This window comes from Podarcis filfolensis, assembly GCF_964270895.1.
Source record: "Podarcis filfolensis genome assembly, chromosome: 12".
NCBI classification, from domain to species: domain Eukaryota; kingdom Metazoa; phylum Chordata; class Lepidosauria; order Squamata; family Lacertidae; genus Podarcis; species Podarcis filfolensis.
Genome location: NC_139614.1, coordinates 56024125 through 56051900, shown reverse-complemented (window position 1 = coordinate 56051900; position 27776 = coordinate 56024125). Strand labels below are relative to the sequence as shown.

Genomic DNA, 27776 nt, shown 5'->3' with positions numbered 1-27776 from the left:
GGCGGCGGCGGCGGCGGCCGGGGGACGATGGGGCAGCGGCGGCGGCGGCGGCATCCTCCTCCTCCTCGGGCCGGCTGGGCGGCGGCGGCGGCGGCGTCTGGGCGCTGATCTCGGGGGGCGCGGCTGGGCGCGCCATGCGGCGGGGCGTCCGCCGGCGCTGAGCGGCAGCCGGAGCAGCGCGCGGAGCCTCCTGCCGAGGGCGGGACGCGGCCGAGGGTGCACGGAGCATGGGGCGCGCCTGGCTCGCCTTCGCCGCCGCCGGCCTGATGGCGCTGGCGGGCCTCCTCGCGGGTAGGTGGGGGCGAGGGGAATTGGGGGGTGGGATGGAGACGCCAACACACACACACCCATCTCCAGATTCCACCCTTTTTCTCTACCTGGGTATTTTCTGGATTGCAAATATTTGGGGGTGTATTTTTGGGTGGGGGGTGGAATTTGCAACGGGGGAACCGCCCCCCCAACCCAGACAGTCTGATCTCTCCCCCACCCCCCGACCACTCCCCTCGCGCAAAAAATAAGGAGGGCGCATTATTATTATTATTTGGCAATGGTTAAGGAAACTGGGGGAGCCTTTTCAAGAAGTGGGTGGGGGGCGGTTAGGGCTGGGGGGTGCAAAATGGCCACATTGGGGTGGGAAGAGAAGACCCTTCCCCCCCAAAAAAATGATTCCCACCCATCCTTTTTCTCCTCTCCCCCTCCCACCCCTCATTTTGTAGGATGCTTTCGGGGATGTCTGTTGAGTGATTTGGTGGCGGCGTTAGTTGTAATGCAAGACACGTGTTACAAAATCCACACACTCTCCTCGCCCTGCTTCCCCTCCCCTGCAAATGTATTTTGGGGTGTGTGTGTCCGTGCCCCCCCAAAAAGGAGGCTGTGGCGAATGGAGAGCTGGAGGGCAGGGGGAGGGGCGGGCGGCGGCAGCGGCGGGAGATCGCAACGAAATGCGGAATCGCACCGGATCACGTCCTGGTGATTCCGTTGCAGACGAGTCAGGGGTGGTGGTGCAACATCGAAGACCCCCTGTGCCTTTCTTGGCTGCACCCCCCTCTCAAAAAAAAAAAAATCTGTCGAAGATCGAATGAATGCAAAAAGAGAGTCCCTTTATTTCTTTAAAAATGCGGGTCTTGCTCGATGGTGGAAGAGATCTATCTGAATAGTCCCCCGCTGACCGTGTCCTGTCGTAAATAAACCCCAGACGCTTGGAAGGGAGTGAGAATTACCCTGCCTGCTGCTGCTGCCAGGTTCAGATGTGTAAATCTATGGATTTTCAGGTCAGAAGGCCACAGAAACCAGTGACTCAGTCAGACCTTCCTTCCAGAGGGGGGGAATGCAAAATGAATTGTTTCCCCTGCAAGACCTCAGCTGCCTGGCAGGATCAGACAGGTGCTGACTTGAGGTGTGTGCGTCTGTGTGTAGGCATGGAGGTGCTGTCCACCCTTTTGGGATCTCTCCATCCCTCTTCTCCAGCTGGTTTTGCCTGCAGTCCTCTTCTTCAGTCACACCCCCAGTCCTGGATGCTCAAAAACCAAACAGACACCCTCCTCCTTGTATTTATTTTTTCCCTGGTTTGAGGAGGGGTGTTTCCTACCTCTAGAACCGCTTATTTTCTGTTTTGCATTGGCTTCTCTTGCATTCCGCCTTCCTTTTTCTGTTCGCTTTTGTCTTAAGCCTCGGAAAAAACCCTGAGATCTTTCTCAGGGAAGCCAAAATTAGAACACTGGGTGGGTGGGTGGGGGTCTTGTCTGAGGGAGCCCACCCCTTTGCCCATGGATGGATGGATGGATTTCTCCCGAAGGTTGATCAGGCTGCCTTCCTTCCTTCCTTGCAGGGAGAGGTCCACCGATTTGGTAAATAAAAACCCCGAGGCGACTGTTAGCGCCAAAGACATTTCCCATATTTACACCCCTCTCCTCGCTACAACCAGCCAGCTTCTTCTCCCCCCCCCCCCCACCTTCCAAGTGATTAATTCTGCTCTACTACACTGGGAAAGAGGGGGAAGGAGAAAAGCTGAATCAGGCAGCCAGAATGTGTGGGAATGAGCCGCGAGCCGAGACCGCTGCTATTTTTGACACCGCGGCAAGGAAGAATACGTATATATATAATAGGGAAAGTACCATTCGGTGCACTGGAATTGTCCGTAAGAGGTTCTGGGGTTTGGAAAAGCAGAGAAGCTGAATGTTGGAAGATTCAGGGCAGATAGAATAAAGTCCTTCTTCACGCAGTGCTGAGTTGATCTGTGGAACTCCCTTCCACAAGAGGCACTGATGGCCAATCTAGGTGACTTTGAGATAGGACTGGGCAGATTCATGGAGGTTAAAGCCATCGAGGGCTAACAGCCCACAATGGCTGTGCTCTTGTGCTCGGGTCCTGCTTGCGGGCTTTGCATTGAGACAACTGCCCTGTTCTGCCCTGATGCAGTTTATAGCTCAGTTGTCCGAGCATGAGTCTCTTAACCTCAGGGCCGTGGGTTCGAGCTGCACGTGGGGCGAAAGATTCCAGCATTGGACTAGATGACACACGAGGTCCCTTCTGACTTTTCTATGATTCTATGTATCAGGTTATGAGGCCAGGATGCTGGCTGGGCCTGATCCTGCAGGGCTCTTTATGGGTTCTTATTTTGGGGAGGGAGCTTAGCAACGCCTCTGTGTGCACAGAAAGGACCGCCTCTCCCTGCTTGTGTTCTTCCCCACTCACAAGTGCTTCTACCTTTCTTGCCTGCAGCCTCTGAGCAACCTGCAAGATCCCCCAACGCCACTGACGTCCGAGGAGCCCCCTGGCAGAGCAGGCCGGCCGCTGTGAGCAGAGCGCCGCCTCCGAGGAAGGAGAATCCCTCACCACCGAGACCCAGTGCCTGGCGAGGAGGGAACGCCTCTACCACCAAAGCCTCACAGGCAGCGGGAGCGAAGGAATCTCAACTCAAGCCACCTGCCGTTCTCCCAGGCGGCGATGGAGGAGATGCCGTCGCTTCTGACATCCCAGCTGCTGGCAGCCCCCCAGGGGCAAGCGTCACGGTGAGGTACTTTTCTGGAGAGATGGAGGAGAAAAACGTGTCGGGCCTCTGTCTGGGCTGCCCCGGGGGGACTCTCAGCCAGCCCTTTTTGGGGGGACGCGACGGCAAGGGCCCCCTTGAAGCGTTGTCGGGTGGAACCGGATTTGCCCAGCCGGCGCAGGGGCAGGAGGGGGCCTGGAAGTTACTTGACGGGAAGGACGGGGCAGCGGGGAGCCCCCGCGCCACCCAAGAAAGCCAAGAGGAAGCCGGTAGCGGGGACCAGCCCGCCAAGGCCTCCCCGGATCAAGGGGAGTTGGCGGAACGGACCACGACCCCCAGGTTTGCCCCAGAGGCCAGCTCTTCCGCAGGCCTGGGCCACAGTTCGGCCGAGACGGACCTCCTCCTCAACACGTTTGGGGTGGCAGTGCTGGCGTCTCCCACGAGGGCTGACGTCCCAGCCCCCGAGGAGGGCGGGGCGGTCCCAGAGCAAGACTCCGCCCAGAAGGAGGAGCCTCTGGAGCTGTGGGTGGAGTCTTCCAGCAGCTCGCCGGCCGAGGGCGCGCAAGGCCGCACCGACCGGAGCTGGCCGGGCGCCGAGACCCCGCGGACAGCCGTCACGCCTCCAGTCAAGGCCTCCCCGAAGCCGTCGCAGGACCCTTTGGCCTCCGAGATCATCGACATCGATTACTATGACCTGTTTGACGGGGAGAGGCTAGGCGGGGCCGGCCTGGACTCCACCAAGCGGAAACCGGTGGACGACAAAGGGATGTCGTGGTCCCTGCACGACCTCTACGATGACTTCACGCCCTTCGACGAGTCCGATTTCTACCCCACGACTTCCTTCTACACCGACGGGGATGAGGAAGACCTGGACGAGCCGGAGGAAGAGGAGGAGGAGGAAGATGGCGGAGGAGGGCTGGCCAGGGATCTGGAGGACGAGAACGGCTTTCGGATCCCCACGCAGGCTACGCCCAAGATCCACACCGCCGTCCAGGAAGCGGAGCCCACCAGCCGCCGCTACGTCGTCCCACCTCTGCAGACTTTTGTCATCACGGGGGGTGGCGGCAGGGCCACCCCCAGACCCCGTCCGGCGGAAGTTGGCCGGGACCTCAGCCTGTTGGGCGTCGTGGAGAACGGCACCGAATGCCGTAGTGGTTTTGTCCGGCACAACAACTCCTGCAAATCCATGTGCGACACGTTCCCCAGTTACTGCCACAACGGGGGCCAGTGCTACCTGGTGGAGAACCTGGGGGCCTTCTGCAGGTGAGGCGCTACCTGGAAGTGGGCGGGGCTTCCTTGGCAGGTGAGGTGGGAGCAGCAGAGGCAGCTGTGGCTGCGCTGCAGGGGGCGCCACAACTGGGACGTGGAAGGGAGCATGAAAGGCAAGGGGGGATTTTAGCGACACCCGGGGTGCCCCTGAAATTTGAGTCTTCTTCCACTGGGAGTAGTAGCCTTAAAAGGTCTGGGATGAGCCAGGCTGAGCCTGGATTTGAAGCATAGATTCATCCGCCACCCAAAACTGCACTGGCTTCAGCTTGGTCTCCGCATGTGACAGGGTGAGGGGTTCGAATTCAGAGCTGGTCAGAGTGGATGGTACCAGTTCATAGTTCAAATGGGTGAGTGCTGTTAACCGAACGCCCCCCTGTGTGAAAACACACAAAGCTCCCCTTCAAGTAAGAAGACCAGTGCATCAGGCACGATGGTGTAAGCCTAGACCGCTCCCTGTTGAGCTAGTTTTCTAAATGCAGGGAGTTTGGGCTTTATTTATTTATTTCATCAGATTTGTATGCTGCCTGGTTGTATGAAAGCAAAACCCTCAAGAAAGATGAAGGGATAAAATTATCCATAAGGAAAAACGGCCGCAATAATTGAAAGTAGCAATGGACCAAAAACAGATTAAAACTCGCGCCACCTTTCTAAATATCTGGGTGGACCTGTCTAAACTAGAATGTTTCTAACGTGTGCGGAAAAGAGTCCAGCGAAGGTGCCTGATAGATGTCAATCAGCAAGGAGTTCCAAAGTTTAATCTTTATTTAGAATGCTCAAGTTCCTTTTTTATGGCTCTAGCAACCTCTCTGGTTGTACCAGGAACCTCGAGGCTCCGTATTTTGGATGGCAACTGTGCCAGAGGGGCAGGTGGCCTGCTTTATGGCCTCATGAACCAGAAACCCAACGTGGTGAGATTGATGTGCAAGTCATGTGCTGCCTTGCAAGGTTCCCAACTAGGAGAGCATCTTAGAGCAGGGAGGTAGGGGAGCCGAGGAGAAGGATTGGCTCAGCCTTCATTGCAGCAGAGGTCACACGCCTTGCACTTTTTCTCCATAGGACTGAATGGGAGGTAATAATAATAATAATAATAATAATAATAATAATAATTTTTATTTATACCCCACCCTCCCCAGCCAAGGCCGGGCTCAGGGCGGCTAGCAAGCAATAATAAAAACAAGTTGAATGAATACAACTTAAAAACAAGATTAAAATACAACATTAAAATATTGAAACATTAAAGCACTAAAATGCAGCCTCTTCACAGGAGGAGAAAGGAGTAAAGAAAGAGGGGGAGGGAATCAAATTGGCTCCAAGCCAAAGGCCAGGCGGAACAACTCTTGTCTTACAGGCCCTGTGGAAAGAAATCAGATCCCGCAGGGCCCTGGTCTCAAGAGACAGAGCGTTCCACCAGGCCGGAGCCATCACTGAAAAGGCCCTGGCTCTGGTTGAAGCCAATCTAACTTCCTTAGGGCCCGGGACCTCTAGGGTGTTGCTATTTATGGACCTTAAGGTCCTCCATGGGGCATACCGGGAGAGGCGGCCCCGTAGGTACGAGGGTCCTAGGCCGTGAAGGGCTTTAAAGGTCAAAACCAGCACCTTAAATCTGACCCTGTACTCCACCGAGAGCCAGTTAGCCACTTAATGTGGAAGAAAAGGGGCACATCCCTCTTGGCATGCGGGCTAAATCTGGGAGATCTCATCCGGCACCCCCAAGTGGGAATCTGCTCCTGTTTGCTGACTCCCATATCCTGAGTTATCGGAGAATTATAGAGTGGGAAGGGAGCTCCAAAGGTCATCTGTTCCAACCCCTTGCAATGCAGTAACGTGGGGTTTGGGGTCACACTGGACTGTGATGGAGCTTTAGGGAACGGCCTCATCGACCTGAAGCAGAAATGGGGCACCTGTGGCCCTCCAGATGTTATTGGACTACACCGCCTATCATCCTGACTGCAGTTTGCCCATCGGTGACAGATACAGACAGTACAGTGGTACTCCGGTTGCGGACGGGATCCAATCCGGAGCTCCAGTCGGATGCTGAGGTTTCCACAACCAGAGGTGCCTCTTCTGCGCATATGCGCACAGAGCGCTTTTGCGCATGCACGAGCGGCGAAACCCGGGGAAATACTTCCGGGTTTGCTGCTTTTGCAACCCGAAGTTTAGTAACGTAAGCCAAGGTTCTACTGTACAGTGATACCTCAAGTTACATACGCTTCAGGTTACATATACTTCAGGTTACAGACTCCACTCACCCAGAAATAGTACCTCAGGTTAAGAACTTTGCTTCAGGATGAAATCGTGCTCCAGCGACGCGGCGGCAGCAGGAGGCCCCATTAGCTAAAGTGGTGCTTCAGGTTAAGAGCAGTTTCAGGTTAAGAACGGACCTCCGGAACGAATTAAGTACTTAACCCGAGGTACCACTGTATTTTCGAGAACTGCAACGAAGTGTTGCAGCGCTGAGTTATCCCATCAACCACGGGCTCTTGAAAAATATCCCATGCCATTCCCTCTTCCTGCCCCCGAACTCCTGTTTTTCCATTTCGCCCCCCCCCCCGCTTTTCCTATACATTTATTGCATTCCGCCTTTTTCTCTGAGTAGCTCACGGTGGCACGTGTGGTTCCCCTCCCTCCTCGTTCAATGCCCCCCAACAATAACCCTGCGAGGCAGGGACTGGCCCCCCAAGGTCACACACCGAGTCGGGATTCGAACCCTGGGCTCACAGGGCGATGCTCTTTGGTCTCCGAAAGGTGTGCCCCGAGTCCTTTGTTTACGACGACCCTGGGAGGCAGGTCCGATGCTGTCTCAGCCCCGCGCCCTCTGCCCGACCCAAGGTTGCGAGAGGCAGCCTGAAGGCGTCTCGGCTGCTGCCTGCTGAGCGGAGAAGGGGGAGGGATTTCCCGGGTGCTCCCTGCCCCCACAGCACCCTGCCTGCTCAGCTGAGCTGGAATTAGGTCAGAGCCACGCTGACGGGACGCTCTCCCTGAGTCACTAATCAGCTCTGACAGACAGCGGTGGCGGGAAGAAGGCGTGCTGTTTCCAGAGATGGCATTCTGGGTGCGAGTCACAGGGTGCACCGAGAGCAGAGCTTGGGTAGGGGTCCTCTGCGGGAGATGCACCCCTTTGCGGATCCAGCAAAAATCCTGAAGCACAAATGGGAGGCGAGTTCGGATCCTGGCTCGCTGCTCATTGATTCTGATGTTCCGGACCTGTACCTCTAGGCAGGAGAAGGGATTTCGGTTCAGCGGGTGTGGTGTGTGCTGTGCATTCATAAAGCCGTACAATTGTCTAGTTTTGGAGGGACCAAGGGGGTCATCTAGTCCAACCCCAGCAATGCCAGAGTTGCAGGTTGCTAAGGCTGAAACACACACCTGCGGGTTCCCTGTGTGTTTCTAGGTCCTTCTCTGCTGATGGGATGAGCATTTCCAGCTAAATCCTTTTTCCCAGCAAGCCTTGGATGCCGTTGCAAAATCTGCATGAATTGCATGACAGTGTTTTATTCTGCATTGTGGGGGGGCGGGGTTTTAAACTTTGTTTTTGTACTGCATTTTGTAAAATTATCATTAGCCATACTGGGAGTGTGAAGCATGAGAAATAAAGAAGTCGGTGGTGGGCAGTTTTTGGCCCTCTGGGTGTTAAAGGTAAGGGGACCCCTGACCATTAGGCCCAGTCGTGGCCGACTCTGGGGTTGTGACGCTCATCTCGCTTTAGTGACTGAGGGAGCTGGCGTACAGCTTCCGGGTCACATGGCCAGCATGACTAAGCCGCTTCTGGCGAACCAGAGCAGCGCACGGAAACACCGTTTACCTTCCCGCTGGAGCGCTACCTATTTATCTACTTGCACTTTGAGGTGCTTTCGAACTGATAGGTTGGCAGGAGCAGGGACCGAACAACGGAAGCTCACCCCGTCATGGGGATTCGAACCGCTGACCTTCTGGTTGGCAAGTCCTAGGCTCTGTGGTTTAACCCACAGCGCCACCCACGTCCCTCCTCTGGGTGTTGCAGAACTACAAATCCCATCATCCATTGGGCATGGGGGCTGATGGGAGTTGTAGTTCAGCAACATCTGGGGGCCCACTCTCTCTCCCTGCCCTCATTCCTCTTCCGTTAAGAGACTCGGACACACACATGGTAGCAGGGTGGATTTGATTTAAATCAAATAACGATTTAAATCACTGGTCAGTAAGACTTGATTTAAATCTCTTTTTTTACAGAAGGACTCATTCTTGCTGGTATAATCTTAATATTTACAGCCAGATGAAAGTTTCATTTCTGGAATAATAATTTTTCAGAATAGTTTTTACAGTTATATCAAAAATTACTGATCTGGTTATACTGTTAGAAATACACTGATAATTATGAAATTAGTGTGCGGTTTAATTGCTGTTTATATTTGGACAACTTTCCTGCTGTACTTTATTGGAAGAAGAAAAATAATCATTTCCTTGGTAACAATTTAAACCATTTATTTAACTAAAACAATAACATTATAGCATATGTAGCCATGTTTGTTAACTGGTGTGGTTAAACGATTTATGTTTTTTAACTCAGACTGAGTTTTAGCACACGTGAAAAACTTAAAACAAATCCTTATTTCCTGATGAATAGCATTTGGACTAACTTAAACAGAAAACTATATTTAGAAAGATTTTTCCTCCAAAAGCATTTTATTTTAAAAATCCAATTTATTAATTTTTTTAAAAATTCGATTTAAATTTTAAAAATCATATATATAAAATCATTAATTTTTATCCACCCTGCATGATGGGAGTTGTAGTCCAAGCAACACCAGCCAGGGTCCTCTGTGTGGTGCAGCAGCTGAGGCCGCCCTAACATTATTGCGCAAGGCGCTGTACTTGGGGTCTTCCCTTTCTCTCGATTCACAGCTGCAAGTTAGCACAGAATGCTGCAGCCTGATTGCTGACAGGAGTGAGGCCTTGGCAGCCTATCTCACCTGTGCTCAGATACCTGCCCTGGATTCCAGCTTGTTACCGGGCAAGGTTCAGGGTGCTGCTATCAGTATATAAAGCCCTGAACAATTTGGGACCAGTTTACCCGCAAGATTGCCTCACCCCACATGAACCGGCTTCGATTGCTGGAACTGGCAGGCGCTGAAGAAGTCCCATTCGATATTTGTAAGAGCTCAATATTTGACTGTGGCGGCACTTAGACTGTGGAACTCCCTGCCTGTTGATATTAAGCAAGCACCTGCACTTGTGGATTCTTCTGCACCTGATAAAAACATTCAGAGGTTTAGAAAGCTGGTGCAAGCCTTAATTGTAATTTTAACTTTTCGACGTCTGAAATTACCATTCCTAATTTTACTTAGTACAGTGGACACTTGGGTTGTGAACGTGATCCGTGTGGGAGGCACGTTCGCAACCAGCAGCGTTCGCAACCAGCAGGGGTGTGTCTGCACACGTGCGGGTTGCGATTTGGCGCTTCTGCGCATGCACAAAGCGCGATTTAGCGCTTCTGCGCGTGTGCGGCCGCCGAAACCGAGAAGTAACCCATTCCGGTACTTCCGGGTTTCAGCGCATCCGTAACTCGAAAAAACGCAACCTGAAGCGTCTGTAACCCGAGGTATGACTGTAGTTTTCTTATGGTTCTATCCTTTTTGTCAACCTCTTTCGAGGGTTTTATTTTGGCATTCAAGCGGCGTATGAATTTGACGAAACAAGCAAATAGGTTGCTGCTGCAGTGTGGGGCTGGTTCGCATATGAGCCTAGTCCCACATTGATGACCTGTTTGTGCGGCTGAGCTGAACTAGGCATAGCTTTCGAACCCAGTGTTGGCACCAACTAATCCAGAATGCGGCAGCTAGACTGGTGACCGGGGGCGGCCGCCGAGACCACATAACACCAGTCTTGAAAGACCTACATTGGCTCCCAGTACATTTCCGAGCACAATTCAAAGTGTTGGTGCTGACCTTTCAAGCCCTAAACGGCCTCGGTCCTGTATACCTGAAGGAGCGTCTCCACCCCCATCGTTCAGCCCAGACACTGAGGTCCAGCGCGGAGGGCCTTCTGGCGGTTCCCTCACTGCGAGAGGCCAAGTTACAGGGAACCAGGCAGAGGGCCTTCTCGGTGGTGGCGCCCACCCTGTGGAACGCCCTCCCACCAGATGTCAAGGAAATAAACAGCTACCTGACATTCAGAAGACATCTGAAGGCAGCCCTGTTTGGGGAAGTTTTAATGTGTGACATCTTAATGTGTTTTTGGTCTTTGTGGAAGCCGCCCAGAGTGGCTGGGGAAACCCCGCCAGATGGGCAGGGTACAAGTAATAAATTATTATTATTATAATGGGCCTTTCAGGGGAGTAAATCCCCGCGTTTATCGAAGAGTCACGAATCTGTCCCTTTCGTCCTCAAGCCCCTTCTTCTGGCTGCCATCTGCATTGCAGGGACAATGATACTGCCCTACCTTGCAGGACCGTCGTAGGGTTTTCTGAATCATTATCCCTTTAACAAGAAGGGCTCTGAGCACTTGAAATCGGCGCCTTCTCTGACAAGGGATGTACCAGGGAAGCAGACAAGCTGGTGACATGCGGTTATCTTTTCCTAAGGTATCCTGCCCCTATCCGTGGAAGCTCCACTTTTGGCCTTTGTGGGTAGGCTTCTCCACTTGAGTTGAGCTGGGTTGGTGGTCAAGATCCAGTGCGGGGAAAGCAGGGGAGGCCCGCCCGGTGGAATGCCCTCCCGGCAAATGTCAAAGAATTAAAGAACTATAAAAAATTTTGTAGGCATCTGAACACAGCCCTGCTTTGGGAAGCTTTTAAATGTTTGGGTTTTCTGCTTTTTTATTTGCATTTTTGGTGGAAGCCACCCAGAGTGGCTGGGGCAGCCCAGTCAGGCAGGCAGGTTGTAAGAAATTAATAATAATAATAATAATAATAATAATAATAATAATTTTATTTATACCCACCCATCTGGCTGGGCTTCCCCAGCCACTCTGGGTGGCTTTCAGCAAAATATTTAAATACAGTAATGAATCAAACATTAAAAGCTTCCCCAAACAGGGCTGCCTTCAGATGTCTTCTAAAAGTCTAGTAGTTGTTGTTCCTTTTGACATCTGGTGGGAGGGCGTTCCACAGGGTGGGTGCCACTACCGAGAAGGCCCTCTGCCTGGTTCCCTGTAACCTGGCTTCTCGCAGGGAGGGAACTGCCAGAAGGCCCTCGGCGCTGGATCTCAGTGTCCGGGCTGAACGATGGGGGTGGAGACGCTCCTTCAGGTCTACTGGACCGAGGCCGTTTAGGGCTTGAAATGTCAGCACTAACACTTTGAATTGTGCTCAGAAACGTACTGGGAGCCAATGTACGCCTTTCAAGACCGGTGTTATGTGGTCTCAGCGGCTGCTCCCAGTCCCCAGTCTAGCTGCCGCATTCTGGATTAATTGCAATTTCCGGGTCACCTTCAAAGGTTGCCCCACGTAGAGCGCATGGCAGTAGTCCAAGTGGCAGATAACCAGAGCATGCACCACTCTGGCGAGGCAGTCCAGATATTATTATTATTATTATTATTATTATTGGGGTGGGTGCCTTTCCCAGGCTACCCCTTTGCTGAGGAGACCTCGCTTTGCCTCTCGCCCCGCAGGTGCAACACCCAGGACTACATCTGGCACAAAGGCATCCGCTGCGAGTCCATCATCACCGACTTCCAGGTGATGTGCATCGCCGTGGGCTCGGCCGCCCTGGTGGTCCTCCTTCTCTTCATGATGACCGTCTTCTTCGCCAAGAAACTCTACCTGCTCAAAACCGAAAACAGCAAATTGCGCAAGACCAAGTGAGTGGCGGCGGGGCTGGGCGGGCGGGTTTTTGGGTGGGTGGGTGTCAAATGTCGTGGGCGGGTTAGACGCAGAGGAATGGGGGGAGGAACCAGCTGGGGAACACCCCCCAGGGGAAGAAGGCGCAGAGCCCAGGGAAGGGTGGTGGAACAACTATGAGGGAGAAGAGGAGGTTTTGGAATCTGAAGAGGTGACAGGGTTTAGTGAGCGGGGAGAGTCTGTGGCAGATCAGTCCAGAATTGGAGGCTGAGGCAGGAGAGGAGGGAGGCTAAGAGGCAGAGATGGGTCTGGCTGGTGAAGAAGCTTAGGGTGTCTCCTCCTGCTGCTGTGACAAGCTCTCCTCCTGCCTTGTCTCCCAGAACCAAGAGAGGCATGAACAGGGTGGAGGAGAGTTTGGCCTCATGCAGGCGCAGTCTCAGATCGCTTGGGAAATCCCCGGAGAGGAGGTCGGGACTCGGCAACTGATTTTCACGGAGGAAGGCTCCTGGGAATGAGCTGCTTTGCTCAGCCGCACACTCAGCCAATTTGGGGTTTTGCTAGTGAAGAGCTAACTCCATCTTTAAATGGTGTGATCGCTGACTGGCAAGGAAGAGTAGGGAGACGGACGTTCCTGGAAAAGGTTTTGTCTCCGTCCTTTTATTGCAGAGGTGCCGTGTGTGTGTGTGTGTGTGTTGGCTTTTTTTCCCCTGAGGGCCACACTCGTCTCTGGACCACCTCGCAAGGGCCGCATGCTAGCAGTAGGCGGGGCCTGGGGCAAAAGTGGGCGGAGCAACACATGTTTATCATCATGGAGGAGAGGGCTATTGAGGGCTCCTAGCCAGGATAGCTATACTCTGTGTCTGTGGTTAGAGACAGCAATTTAAAGCCCTAAATGGCCTCGGTCCTGTATACCTGAAGGAGCGTCTCCACCCCCATCGTTCAGCCCAGACACTTAGGTCCAGCGCCGAGGGCCTTCTGGCGGTTCCCTCGCTGCGAGAAGTGAGGTTACAGGGAACCAGGCAGAGGGCCTTCTCGGTGGTGGCACCCGCCCTGTGGAACGCCCTCCCTTCAGATGTGAAGGAAATAAGCAGCTATCTTCTCTTTAAAAGACATCTGAAGGCAGCCCTGTTTAGGGAAGTTTTTAATATTTAATGCTGTATTGTTTTTAACACTCGACTGGGAGCCGCCCAGAGTGGCTGGGGAGACTCAGCCAGATGGGTGGGGTATAAATAAATAATAATAATAATAATAATAATAATAATAATTATTATTATTATTATTATTATTATTATTATTATTATTATTTGGATTCCAGTTGCTCTTGCGCTCAGATCCCGCTTGCAGGTTTCCCATCTGGTTGGCCACTGTGAGAGCAGAATGCTGGACTGGGTGCGCCCCCTTCAGCCTGATCTGGCAGGCTTTCCTTATTACGATCCTCCATCAACGACAGGCTTTGTGGTATCCCTGCTCCCGTCCCCATCCTGTGATTTACGGGGCGGGAGTTTTCCGGCTGGGAGAAACGCCAAGTGTTGTGTGTGCCCGGGATGGAGCGCCTGTCAGTTCGCCTCTTCCGCAGGGCTGTAAATTTCCCAGGTGACATCAGAGAAAGAGGTGAAACAGAGTGGAAGGGGAGGGGGAGCCCATTCTGGAAAATGCACACAGCGGCATTTTTCAGAACTGCCCCCCCCCGTTATATAAAAAAAGAATTTATCAGAATAGCAGTTTGCATGACCCACTAAGGAAGATAAGACGACTATAAAATTCGAAACAGCAACCATTAATTGCGCATTCGCTGAAAACCCAATTAAAACTATTTAGTTTAATTACTCCGCCAAGCCTGGTGAACTTGATCCGTGATGCCAGCTTCTCAAAGTCCTCTAGCAAGAGTCCTAAATGCCACATTTAGTAACGTCTTCACTGCTTAGTTAATTCCCAGCGTGACGGATGGGCTTGATGCAGCGAGTCCAGTTTCCCAATGTCTTGTTTATTATTATTATTATTATTTCTTGAATTTATATACCGCCCTATACCCAGAGGTCTCAGGGCGCTTCACATAAAAGGATCACAGTATATAAAATAAAAATAAAAGCAATAACCCAATTATAAAGTAAAGGTAAAGGGACCCCTGACCATTAGGTCCAGTTGTGGCCGACTCTGGGGTTGCGGCGCTCATCTCGCTTTACTGGCCGAGGGAGCCGGCGTACAACTTCCGGGTCATGTGGCCAGCATGACTAAGCCGCTTCTGGCGAACCAGAGCAGCGCATGGAAATGCCGTTTACCTTCCTGCCGGAGCGGTACCTATTGATCTACTTGCACTTTGACGTGCTTTCAAACTGCTAGGTTGGCAGGAGCAGGGCCCGAGCAACGGGAGCTCACCCCGTCGCGGGGATTCGAACCGCTGACCTTCTGATCCTAGACTTTGTGGTTTAACCCCACAGCGCCACCCGCGTCCCTATAACTCAATTATACCCCCCCCCCACACACAAAAGAGCCACATTTTAAAAGGGTATGGGATGTTGATCAGGTCAACCAAAGGCCTGGTTAAAAAGGAATGTTTTTGCCTGGCGCCTAAAGGTGTATAATGAAGGCACCAGGCGAACTTTCCTGGGGAGAGCATCCCACAGACGGGGAGCCAATGCGGAGAAGTTAGCAAGAGTCTTCAATCCCCACTTTCCGCAGCCATCTCTTTCCCCCTTGCCTCTTAGGGAATCCCCCAGGGAATCCCATTGTCCTCCAGGGGGTGGTACTTCGCTGGGCTACGCACTTCATGCAGTTGTGGGGCAGAATTCTTTCTGGGCTGGACTGCTTTTGCCTGCAGGTGAGGGAACTGTCAGAACATAAACATACAAGCTGGCGCCGCAGGTTCTTTGCCAACCAGGCTCATCTCTGCCTCTTGGCCTCCCTCCTCTCCTGCTTCTGCCTCTGAGTCTGGACTGCTCTCTGCCACAGACTCTCCCCGCTCACTAAACCCTGTCGCCTCTTCAGACTCCAACACATCCTCTTCCCAGTCCTCCCCTTGTGACCACCCATTGTTGTCCCACCACCACTCCCCAGGCTCTGAGCCTTCTTCCCTTGGGGGTTCTCCAGCTGGTGCCTCCCCTCCCTCCTCTGCGTCCAGCCAGTCCCGAACCCAAGAGCCCCCTCCCCTCCTGTGGTTTCCAGGAACTCGGATTCAGAAGCAGTGTTGCCTCCGAACGTGGAAGCAGAGCCGAGCCTCCATCGCCAATAGCCTTTTCCTCCTCCACGAATTTGCCCGATCCTCTTTTTACGCAATCTAGGTTAGGTGGCCATCCCTGCCTCCTGTGGCAGCGAGTTCCATAGGTTAACCGTGGGCTTGCATGCAGCAGAACTTGCTTCCATCCACCCTGAATTATTATTATTTATACCCCGCCCTTCCTGGTTCAGAAAACCGGGCTCAGGGCGGCTAACAACAAATTTAAAACACTTAATTGATGCAATAAAAACAGCATAAAATACAGTATAAAATGTGAATAACAACACATTCAAAAATCTAAAATCAATTTAGGGGGGAAATCCATCCAATAAACATTAGATGATCACCAGGGCTAGCTGGCTAAATTAATCCTATTTGGGCCAGCGAGGAGACCAGGGGAGAATTAGCTGTGGGATCCCAGAGCAGGTAATCTTCATAAAAAGGGGAGAGGGAGGGGAGGAAGGGGAATAAAAGATCAGGCTAAGTTCAAATTGAAAGCCAGACAGAATAGTTCTGTCTTACAGGCCCTGCCGGAGGAAGTTAAATCCTTCAGGGCCCTGATCTCATGGGGCAGAGCATTCCACCAGGTCAGAGCCACCACTGAGAAGGCCCCGGCCCTGGTGGAGGATAGTCTGACTTCCTTAGGGCCCGGGACCTCTAAACTATGGTTATTCATGGACCTTAAGGAAATCTTCCAGCCCTCGTCCTCATTGGATGCCCACAAGTTGTAGCCTGTCACAGGTCCCTGTTCTTCTTCATGCTCAACGTAGAGCTAAACCTGAAGGCTGGAAACTGCTGCCTGCCGGTCAGTTGGGGCTGCGAGCGCAGGCCTGCTCACCCTGCATAACCCCACTTAGCATCTGGAGGATGGGAAGGAGGGAGAGCTCCTGCGCTGTTTCTCGGCTAAGGTTACCGCTTTGTATCCCAGCTCCTGGCTCTCCTCTCTTTCCCCTCCTGGGTCTGAGCAGGCCAGCTCCCTAATGAGCGGTTAATTGCTGTTTTGCAAAAGTGCCATCAGTAATTACCAAGGAGTGCTTTGCACTGTCTGGCAAGACCTGTGGGGGTGTGGGGTGGGGGCCATGGGAGGGGGAGAGCAAAGGTAGTTGCCAGCAGCTTCTGGGCATTGAATGCACTTTGAGCTCTTCCCTTACGTCTTCAGTAGCACAACTCCAAAATACGGGGCTTTTTTGCATGTCATGGGCATCGCTGTTTTTCGCCAAGGCAACGCCATTTGTGGTTATTGCCGCTGGGAATGACTGCATCCCAGGCACCGGGAAACAAAAGTCTCCCGGTGGTATCCTGTTGGGAAGATGCAAAATGATAGAGTGAGTTTGCATCAAACAAAAAACTGGGGGCCCCCCTCTCTCTCCCCCTCTCTGAGAATCCCAGCTGACCTCTCACTTCTGGCTGCGATGAGCCATTTTTCAAACCTCCCTGTCATGGCAGAATCTAATAATCGCCACCCAAGCTGCAAGCACCCAAGTCTTTCTGACCCAATGCGCTTTCTGTAGCAGTGGCTATGCAGTTGTCTCCCACTTGAGGGAGGCTGGCCCCCTCCGCTTTGTGCTCAGCGCCAGGCAACCAGAGATAGACTCTTCTTGGATATGGAGGTTCCGCTTAGCTACTTAGCACCGAGGCCGTTTGCATGCTGCGATTTTGTAGCAGGACCAAAAACCCACGGTGCAATGTCTTCCATGCAAAAATGCAACATTTTGAGGGCGCCTCTGCTTGAATCCTGCTTTAGAAGCCGGTTTCTAGCCATTGTGGACCCAATTCAATGGACTACTGCAATGCGCTCTACGTGGGGCTACCTTTGAAGGTGACCCGGAAACTGCAATTAATCCAGAACACGGCAGCTAGACTGGTGCCTGGGAGCGGCCGCTGAGACCACATAACACCGGTCCTGAGAGATCTGCATTGGCTCCCAGTACGTTTCCAAGCACAATTCATAGTGTTGGTGCTGACCTTTAAAGCCCTAAACGGTCCAGTATACCTGAAGGAGCGTCTCCACCCCCATCGTTCTGCCCGGACACTGAGGTCCAGCTCCGAGGGCCTTCTGGCGGTTCCCTCATTGCGAGAAGTGAGGTTACAGAGAACCAGACAGAGGGCCTTCTCGGTGGTGGCACCTGCTCTATGGAACGCCCTCCCTTCAGATGTGAAGGATATAAGCAGCTATCTTATCTTTAAAAGACATCGGAAGGCAGCCCTGTTTGGGGAAGTTTATAAAATCTTTATAGAATTCCTTCAAATCATAAAAAGTTCAAAATGAAATCTTTAGTCTCAAAGTCTCTGTACTTTGTACGGTGGAAGACAAGCTTTGTGTATTTAACAATGAATGAATGAATGATTTCGAATGAATGTATATAAATGAAAGTATCAAATGCTGTGGAACAGTGCTCATGTAATAATGTAGTTGCAGCATTTGATATTTTCATTTACATACACTCATTCGAAATAAGATGGGTTTATGAAGCAATTCTATATCCTCCCACCATACTGACGAAGAATTCTACGAAACAGTAGTCAATATCCGGAATCACTGTTCAGTGTTAGACATCGTTGTTGAATACACAACGCTTCACAGCTTGTCTTCCACCGTACAAAGTCTGGTACCTCGCTTCATTTAAAGATTTCCAGAAACTTTGAGACTAAAGATTTCATTCTGAACTTTTTGTGATTTGAAGGAATTCTATAAAGATTGTTTATTACGTATGTTTACGGTCATCGTGTTGCCTAGACATTGCTCTGGAACGGGACGCCCCTTCATAGCTGTCAATGTGTCCCTTTTTTTAAAGGCAAATTCCCTTATTCTGAATAGGATTCCTCGCGAGAAAAGGGAAAAGCTGACAGCTATTCGCCCCTTCTCTCTGGGTCCTTGACATCCACACTGCGTCCCTGTGATGTGTGATTCAGCTGGGTCCTGTCCAGGCAGGGCGGGGGTCCCCAAGCTTAATATGTGCAGAGATGGGTCCCTGGATTCTTAGCAACAACACATTGGGGGGGGGGAAGGACGGAGCCTGGGAACTGCCCCCACCCCTCTTCCCGAGCGCCCCTTTCTGCCAGAGGTCATGGGAGCGGCTTGCATTCCTATGCGCTGCTTTTTCTTTTGCAAATGAGCTTGGTTCCCCCCCCCCTTTTAAAAAAAACAAAGCCGCCTGAGTGCGCAGCCACAAGGCCCCCCTTTCTTCCCTCCAGCTCCCTTAAAGAGCTTTGTGGGGGGGCGCGGTGAGCAGCTGGCGCTCTGCATGGGGGCGCCTGAGCTTGGCAACAGCAGATGGCCGTATTGTCCATCAGTGGGGAGGGGGATAGCTTTGTATGGCGGGGGTGGGGGTCTTCGAAGGGAAAGATTCCCTCCATCGGCATCTTGGGGGGGGCAGAGGTCATCTGAGAGTGGGGGGGCAGCGCTGGGGAGAAGCAGCACAATTTCCTTTGGGGAGATACGATATACAATATACAATATCTTTATTGTCATTGTCCCGTGCAGAACAATGAAATTGAAAACCTACATAAAACATTCAAAAACCCCTAAAAACACTGAAACCCCATTTTAAAATACACTATACTATAGAGACCCTTTATGCCGCGTTTAGAACCAGAATTGCATTTGCATAGAAACTGTTTCTCAGGCGGCTAGTCCTGGTCTTTATAACCCTGTACCTTCTTCCAGAAGGCAGAAGCTGAAAGAGATCATTTCTGGGGTGCGCACTATCCTGCACTATCTCTGCCGCTTTCTTATGGCACCTGGAAGCGTAGATTTGATCCAAGGTGGGAAGAGTGCACCCAATTATTCTCTCCGCAGTCTTTACAACCCTGGATAGCATTGTTTTTTCCCTGGCCGTGCAGCTCCCAAACCACACACACAGACCATAAGTTAATACGCTCTCCACAGTGCAATGGTAAAATGCCATCAGCAGGTCCTTTGAGAGATTGTTTTTCCAGAGGATTCTCAGAAAATATAACCTCTGCTGTGCTCTCTTCGTCAGGTCTTTGCTGTTTTCTCCCCAGGTTAAGTCATCTCTCAACTCCATTCCCAGAAATCAAAACACTGAGACCTGTTCCACGCACTTCCCCTCAATAATGAGTGGCTGAATATTCAATTTACATTTCCTAAAGTCCACAATGATCTCTTTTGTTTTCTTTAAGTTAAGGAGTAAGTTGTTTTTCCTGCACCACTCCCCCAACTGCTCAACTTCCTTCCTATAGGCCGCCTCCCCCTCTCCAGCAGCATGGCGCAAAAAGTTGGCAGATTGCGTCTTCCTGGCACCAAGCACACCGCGCCCCCCTTGCGAATGAGGCCGTGGAATCGTAAAACGGTTGAATTGCAAAGGGACCCTGGGGGCATCTAGTCCAACCCCCGCTGAAATGCAGGAACCACAGCACTTTTGCTCCGCCGTTGGAATGTGGCCCCCAGAAGGTTATATGGCAGAGAATGTGGCCCTTGAGCTTCCCACAGTTGTTAACTGGCATCTGTTTCTCACTTTCCTGTATAGCTTAGCTTAGATAATTTATTCCGGTCGGAGACCAGCTTATAAAACACACTTGGGTACAGTCACAGAAGGAAAACAAACAATTAAAATAATGTACAACAATAAACTTAAAATTTATAAATGCGATTAGCGTATAGACACTTAAAACTACCGCTTGGAGCTGACCCGGAGTCACCCATGGAACCGAGTTTGGGGATTTTCTTAACGAACTCGTTTGGGTCGGGTGATGGTCTGCGCCTGCAGATCTGTACACAGAATCTGGCGACCATCCGGGTCGTCTTCTGATCTTTGCCTAACAGAAAAAGGTCAAACTTTTCCCCTGTATATTTTCTACTGCACAACTTTATGTCTTTTTGTTGCAATTTTTAAATTTGTTTTTTAATTGTTTTGATTTGTTTTAATTGTTGTTGTGATTTTTTAAAAAATGAATGGGCAATCAATAAATTCATTATCGAAGAGGGTTTTCTGCCCCCTGCGTTATTGTCATAAGAAATGATGAGCAAGATGTCATAATTAATATCATTCCAGCTCCACAATAAGAAAAATAAAAAGATGGGTGGTCTCAGGGATGCCACAACATTGTCGGTCCCTTCTGACTCTGTGGATTCCGCGAATGTTAATCGTTTTAAGCAAAAATGAGGCAAAAATCAGTTTTAAGCAAAAATCAGTCAGGAGGTTTAGGCAGGAAACTTCCCTCCTGGGAAGTTCTCCTCCGCAAGTTCAAATTTGGCCAGAGATTGCTGCGTGAAAGGCACTCTGCAACTGCTCAGAGGCAACCTCTTCCCAGCGCTTCACCTGTTCTGGTGGTGAGCCATTGCTCTGCAAAGTGAATGTGGGTGACCTCTGGTTTTTCCCGTGGGAAACATTGTGGAACGAACGGTTAGATTGGTTCATTTTTGGAGAAGGCTTTTTTTTTGGGGGGGGGAGTACAGTTGGGTGTGCAGAAAAGAGAGTGGTTGCAGGAGCTGCCCTCTATTTGTGCAACTCTATGCCATTCACTTCCATGTATAATAATAATAATAATAATAATAATAATAATAATAATAATAATAATTTATTTATACCCCAGCCACTCTGGACGGCTTCCAACCGAATATTAAAAACAATACAGCATCAGACATTAAAAACTTCCCTAATCAGGGCCGCCTTCAGTTGTCTTTTAAAAGTAAAATAGCTGTTTATTGCCTTGACATCTGGGGGGGGGCATTGCACAGTGCGGGCGCCACCACCAAGAAGGCCCTCTGCCTGGTTTCCTGTAACTTGCCTTCTTGCAGTGAGGGAACCGCCAGAAGGCCCTTGGCACTGGACCCTGGCGTCCGGGCTGAATGATCGGGGTGGAGACGCTCCTTCAGGTATCCTGGACCGAGGCCGTTTAGGGCTTTAAAGGTCAGCACCAACACTTAAATTGTGCTCGGAAACGTACTGGGGGCCGTAATCGTGTTTGAACAGCGTAGCAGGTGCTCAAAGTTCCCTGGAAAGATTGCTATGGTTTGCTGCCAGCTCGACAACCGAGTTGTGTCCTGCCTTTGTTGAGAGTCCTACATCGCGGGGATGGGGGGTTGACCTAGATGACCTCTGGGTTCCCTTCCAAATCTGTGATTACTCTTTCTGACCTCCGGATTCTCTCCTTTCTTTCCTCTCTCTGCTTCCTGTTTTTCCCCCCTCTTCTTCTCCCCGCCACCGGCAGATACCGAACCCCCTCTGAGCTCCACAACGACAACTTCTCGCTGTCCACAATTGCGGAGGGCTCGCACCCAAATGTAAGGAAATTTTGTGACACTCCCTCCAACCTCTCCCCTCATGCTCGTGCATTGGCTTACTATGATAACATTATCTGTCAGGTAACTCGTCTTCTTCACGTCTCCCCCCCTTGCTGCATGCCTCCTGCCCCCCACCCTCGTCTCCCGCCCCACTGCCTGCCCCAGAGCTCGCTCAGAGCAACACCAGCGAGCGAAATTGCCGGCGCCTGCACTGGTGGAATAGCGAAGTTGGGGGCGGGTCTGGCTGCCCCCAACCAGAGATAACTCCAAAACAGCGCGGCTGGCTTCGACCAGAGGCCCACCTATCTTGACACCCTGTTTTCCCAGGGTCCAAATGCCCCACAGAACCTAGGGATTGAGATAGACTGCCCCTGGAGCAGGAAGTTCCATACAGATGTCAGAAGAGCCAGTGGCTCAGTACAGGTGAAACTCGAAAAATTAGAATATCGTGGAAAAGTTCCTTGATTTCTGTAATTCAACTTGAAAGGTGAAACTAATATATGAGATCGACTCATGACCTGCAAAGCGAGATCTGCTTCTACTTCTCAGAGGTCCAAATCTTGCTCAATTTGCAATCCTTGTTTTGCTGATTTCCTTGAATATTCTAATTTCTGAGATGGTTAATTTGGGGTTTTCATAAGCTGTGCATTATCGCAACGATAACAAATCAAGGCTTGACATATCTCGCTTTGCATGTCATGAGTCTATCTCATATATCAGTTTCACCTTTCAAGTTGAATTGTGGAAATCAAGGAACTTTTCCATGATATTCAAATTTTTCGAGTTTCACCTGTAGGTTCCTCCAGGAAACACCCTGGCAGGAACCCCGTAAGTTCCTAAGAAGTGGCCAGTTATCCCAGCGGCACAGTGGGAGCTCCACAAAGCAGGGACCTGAGTTCGATACTTGCACACTCCTCACTTGTGAATCCAGGCAGCTGGATGTGTTCAAAAGCATCTCTGCCGTCCTTTTTCTGTGGATTTATCTAGTCCCCGTTGGTGGGTGTCGCTGTCTCCTGCGGAAAGGAGTTCCCTAGTTTAACGGCGCACTGCATGTGAAAATTCTGCCCTTTCCAACATTCAGGTTCCTTGAATGCCCACGAGTTTTTCCATTATGAAAGAGGGAGGGGGGAGAAATTAATCCTCCTCTACGCACACTGTATAAACTTCTGCCACATCCTCCGTTATACTTGCCTTTCCTCCTCCAAGCTGAAAATGCAACCTTTCCCCTCATAGGGAGTTGCTGCAACCCAACTGATCATTTTCTGCAGAATATATCTTTTTAAGGACGTGGGTGGCGCTGTGGGTTAAACCACAGAGCCTAGGGCTTGCCGATCAGAAGGTCGGCGGTTTGATTCCCGCGACAGAGTGAGCTCCCGTTGCTCGGTCCCTGCTCCTGCCAACCTAGCAGTTCGAAAGCACACCAGTGCAAGTAGATAAACAGGTACTGCTCCAGCAGGAAGGTAAACGGCGTTTCCGTGCGCTGCTCTGGTTCGCCAGAAGCGGCTCAGTCATGCTGGCCACATGACCCGGAAGCTGTACGCCGGCTCCCTCGGCCAATAAAGTGAGATGAGCGCCGCAACCCCAGAGTCGGTCACGACTGGACCTAATGGTCAGGGGTCCCTTTACCTTTACCTTTATATCCTTTTAAAAAGGGCAGCTCTCTGCCGCCCTCTAGTGGTGGGGCCGATCCATGTAGGAGCTGTGCCGCTGTTCCCCCACATGGCTGCGTTTATCTGCACCCCTTCTGTTCATCCGGTGCACTGAGCCTGCCTGCCTATCCTCTTCCAGGGCCTTTGGGAAAGTCAACCACATTTGCATAAAATGCACTTTTATCCAGATTTTTTTTAAAAAAACAACTATACAAATTAATGCTGCCATCCTATATGCCTTTACCTGAAAGTCAGCCAGTCAGAACAATGACCGCCCAACATGCCCCGCTGGATGTCCAGTAGCTTTGGGGCAGCCGCGTAGAATTGAAATATCATAAGGGGCCCCCAGCGGTCATCTAGTCCAGCCCCCTGCAGAGGAGGAATCACGGCAAATATTTCGAGAAGCAGGAAACGAGGGAGGTCTTGCGCCTTTCAGCAAAGCAACTGTTTGCCCTGGCAATGCGCATGATTAGCGATTGGGGGCGGAGGCGGTGTTGCCGAATGTGGCTCCCAAAATCTCTTGATCCGGCCCTTGGGACTGTCAAGCCTGCAGCCTGCTGTTGCTTGCCTGAGCGATGCTTCCCCGATGAATGTGCTCCCTGCCCCTCCTTCCCTTCCATGTTACCGCAACCCCCCCCCCCGCCTCCCTTGTGTCCATCCTCACGGGGGCTTGGACCCTGCTTGTCTGCGTGCCGACAACCACATGCCCACACCCACGTCTGGCCACGGGGGTCTCGGGGGGGGCACGAGGCTGCTATGCGCTTGCTGCTTCCTCTCTCCAGTGCTGCCTGTGGGGGGAGGTGGGGGGAGATGGGAATGCCACAGAGCATGTGCAGAGAGCATCAGGGACACTCTGGGAGTGTCAACAGACAGACCTCCTTAGCTGGGGGTTTTACGGTATTTATTTCATTATTTTTGTATTCTTATTGTAGGCATTTAATATTCCGCCGTTCATTAAAAAGCACACACAAACACATATCTCTGAGGACTTTTCAGTCCAGATAGATAGACAGACAGACAGACAGATATACTGTAAATAGATATAGATAGATAGATAGATGATAGATAGATAGATAGATAGATAGACAGACAGAGAGAGAGAGAGAGACAGAAAGACAGATATAGATAGATGATAGTTGGATAGATAGATAGATGATAGATAGATAGATAGAGAGATAGTTAGATAGATAGACAGACAGAAAGACAGATATAGATGATAGATATAGATAGACAGACAGATATATATACTGTAAATAGATAGATGATAGAGATAGATGATAGATAGGTAGATAGATAGATAGATAGATAGATGATAGATAGATAGATGATGATAGATAGATAGATAGATAGATGATAGACAGACAGATATAGATAGAGAGAGAGAGAAAAAAATTAATACCACAATCCTATGTGCATTTGCCAGGGAGTTGCTGCTGGCTCATGTAGCAGGAGGTCCCAATTCATGATCCACCAGCTTTCTTATATATATTGGGTTTTTAAATTGTATTTTGGTTTGAATCCTGTGGTATTCAAACTGCGCTACAATAAAAACGCAGCATATACAAAACGTCGTCGGCATGGACTTTCACACGCAGTGCGCCGTTAAACCAGGGAACTCCCTTCCGCAGGAGGCAGCAACGCCCGCCAACCTGAACAGTGCACTTCTGCGCATGCGCGTGTGGCGAAACCCAGAAGTATATCCTTCCGGGGTTGCCGCGTTCTCAACCCGGAAGTTACGTTCCGAGAGTCCACTGTATTAATATATATACTTATCTGCCAAGTTGGCTCCCAAAGGAATTTTACGACTGAAATCCGTCACAAAATCCAAACAGAATTAAAACGTCCAGGAACAATGCCGTTGGAGAATTAAAGCAGCCTTATTTAAAATGCACAGTAACCCAGTTAAAAAAAAATAATGTATTTGAGATCAGCGCCCTGGTACTCTAAACTATCCTGGAGTTAATTGCCAGAATCCCGATGCTGTCCTCAGAAGCGTAGTTGATACCACGTTGTTGTGTTTGCTTTTTACTACATTTCTATAGTCGCCCCACGTAACCGGAGTCCCCTGATTGGATCGGGGAGGAGAAAACCCAGCAACCTTAAAATGCAAGGGAAAACCGTTGCAAATTAACGAAAGAACTTGAAACTTAAAACCTAGGGCTTAAAATTTGATTTAAAACTGGGAGGAGTGGCAGCTGAATTGGTTAAAAAGGCACGGGCTTGCAGAAAGATCTTTGCTCAGCGCATTCCAGATTAGGGTGCCTGGAAAACCTCTCCGTGTGGAGATCTCTTCCATAGCCAGGAGCACAGAGAATCAGACCATTGGTCCAGCTAGCGACTTCCCACACTGACCGGCAGCTGCCCTCCATCAACTCATCAGGGTGTCTTTCCCAGCCCTAACAGGAGGTGCCTTTTGGGACTAAACCTGGGATTCAAAGGAGGTGCTCTCCCAGTGAGCTAAGGTGAGGCGTTCCCAAAGTAAAGGAAGGATTGAACTCTGATTAATAAGAATACACACAGAGGCTTGAACCAGCAAGACTCTGGGAAGGGTGTGTATAATAATCTCTGTCCCTCCACCCCTTGGCCCAGGTCGTTTTATTCACAAAAGAGCTTTTTACAGAGTGTTCGTAAGAACCAATCAGATTTCCTCTGAGCATTTCAACAAACCCCACGTGGGGACAAAGTTAAACTACCAAAACTAATTAAGCATGGGGTAAATAAAGCAGAACTACAAAAGAGTGCATTTGGCAACCCCGGGAAGTGATAAACAAGCAATATACATGGTAAGGATGGCCAGGAGTACAGCGATCAATATCACCTTCAGGTGAGATCTGTTTTCTGGCCCTAAGATTAACATATCAGAAAAAGCTACATCAAAGAAACTGCCCACTGTCTTTGATGCCCCAGGATGCCTGCCTGGCGAAGCAACTGGCAGTGTACATGACTGCTCAAGCAAGAGAAATGGAACAGGGATGCAGAGGTGTGGATTGATCAGAAATCATATCAAAATAGTTTAAACCCAGTCAGTGCAGTGCTTTCATTGCTGACACAGGTGGCTTACTCTATATTTGTTATAATTCCTCATAGTAATCCCACCTGATCACTACACTAGGGCCCAGCTCCAAAAACAAGATTCTAGTTCTCATGGAGGTCTGGTTTGAATAAGAACCTCATAAGATGCCTTACTACCCAGTCGGGGCATGGATCCATCCAATTCATTATTCTCTGCGCTGATTGACTCTCCAGGATCAGGGGCAGGGATCTTGCCAAATCTCTGGGGATTAAGCCCAGGGGGCTGGAATGGATGACCTCACGGGTCCCTCCCAGCTCTACTGTTGTACGATTCAGGAGCTTGTGATTTCTTACCTCAAAGCATAGGATTCAGCCAGCTAGCGGCCTTTGCGCCAGGATCTGACCCCAAGCTTCCTTTGCCCATGCTAGGCCTTCCTTGTTGAGATCTCTGTTGCCATCGCTGCTTCCAGCGCTGACTCCCTTTTCTCTCTCACGCTTCCTTGCTCCCTCCCTCCCTTCCCGACCGCCCCCCCCCCCCCAATTTAGGACGACCCCAATGCCCCCCACAAGCTTCAAGACCCCTTGAAGTCGTGCCTGAAAGACGAGGAGTCCTTCAACATCCAGAACTCCATGTCGCCCAAACTGGACAACGGCAAAGGGGAACCGGACGACTCGGAGGTGAACTGCTTGCAGAACAACCTGACATGAGAGGCCAGAAGGAGAGAAAGAAAGGAGAGAGAAAGAAAGAAAGAGAGAGAGAAAGAAAGAAAGAGAGAAAGAGAGAAAGAGAGAGAGAGGAAATGAGGAGGGAGGGGGGAAACGGAAATAAGGCGGAATAAAACATTTAAGAGCATGAGGGTCGCCCCCTCTTTGTACAAAGCTCATTTCTCGTAATCGTTCATTCTCTTTGCTTTCCCCTTCCCCGACGACTTCATAGCATGCTTTGATGTGTTTTTGTACAGCGGGAAAAACAAGGGTAATAATAAAGAATACACAAGAAGACGAAACTCTTCCTCTATCAAGTGTGTGCCCCCCCAAATGAATTGTGTGTGTTGGGTTGTGTGTTCCGTTGCCGTCTATATAATGCCTGGGTTAGCCTCACTCCTGAATCTTCCCTCCCCCCCCCTCCGTCCTTCCCAAATCTCCCCTCTCACTGCTGTGATTTCTAAACCTTTGCTGTGACTCGACTGACTTTTTTTTGTATTTTACCCAGCCTTTTTTGGAGAAACGAGTTTGAAAATGTGAAAAAAATTAAAAGACCTTGAAATAATAATAATAATTAAAAAAATACAAAACATTTTTTTAAAGTTAAGCTGCTGCCGTGCGTCTCTTCCTGCGTGTGTGTGGGGGGGGGGTGTGATGGGGGGGTCAGGATTTGGAGGGGCAGCCGCTTTGGAAACGGCCAGGCACGATTCCTACATTAAAGGGGGTTGGTTTGGATGACCTTTGGAGGTCCCTTCCAACTCCCAGGATTTGGGGAGGCGAGAAAGGTAGGCCCTAACAGCGACAGGTGACCTGCAAATACTGAGATGTGGGGAAAAGGGGGTGTGCGCACCAGGACCACAGTTGAAGATGCTCAGGTTGAGGAAGCGATTTCGGAAATGTTACAGGTTTGGAAGGAAAGAACGCTATTGCCCCCC

The 27776-nt window shown here is 50.6% G+C and overlaps 1 protein-coding gene across 2 annotated transcripts; it reads left to right on the top strand.

The window, feature by feature from the left end:
* Window positions 1-143: 143 nt before the first annotated feature.
* Window positions 144-27448, top strand: CSPG5 (chondroitin sulfate proteoglycan 5). 2 transcript variants are annotated; one of them, XM_083579599.1, is made up of 5 exons: window positions 144-291; window positions 2722-4252; window positions 11846-12034; window positions 21403-21556; window positions 26683-27448. In XM_083579599.1, exons 1-5 carry the CDS (start codon window positions 228-230, stop codon window positions 26842-26844), a joined length of 2100 nt encoding a protein of 699 aa, XP_083435725.1. In that variant the 5' UTR covers window positions 144-227; the 3' UTR covers window positions 26845-27448. The 2 variants fall into 2 exon arrangements, with proteins under 2 accessions (XP_083435725.1, XP_083435726.1); XM_083579600.1 differs by having other exon boundaries at window positions 145-291; window positions 21403-21475.
* Window positions 27449-27776: the final 328 nt, after the last annotated feature.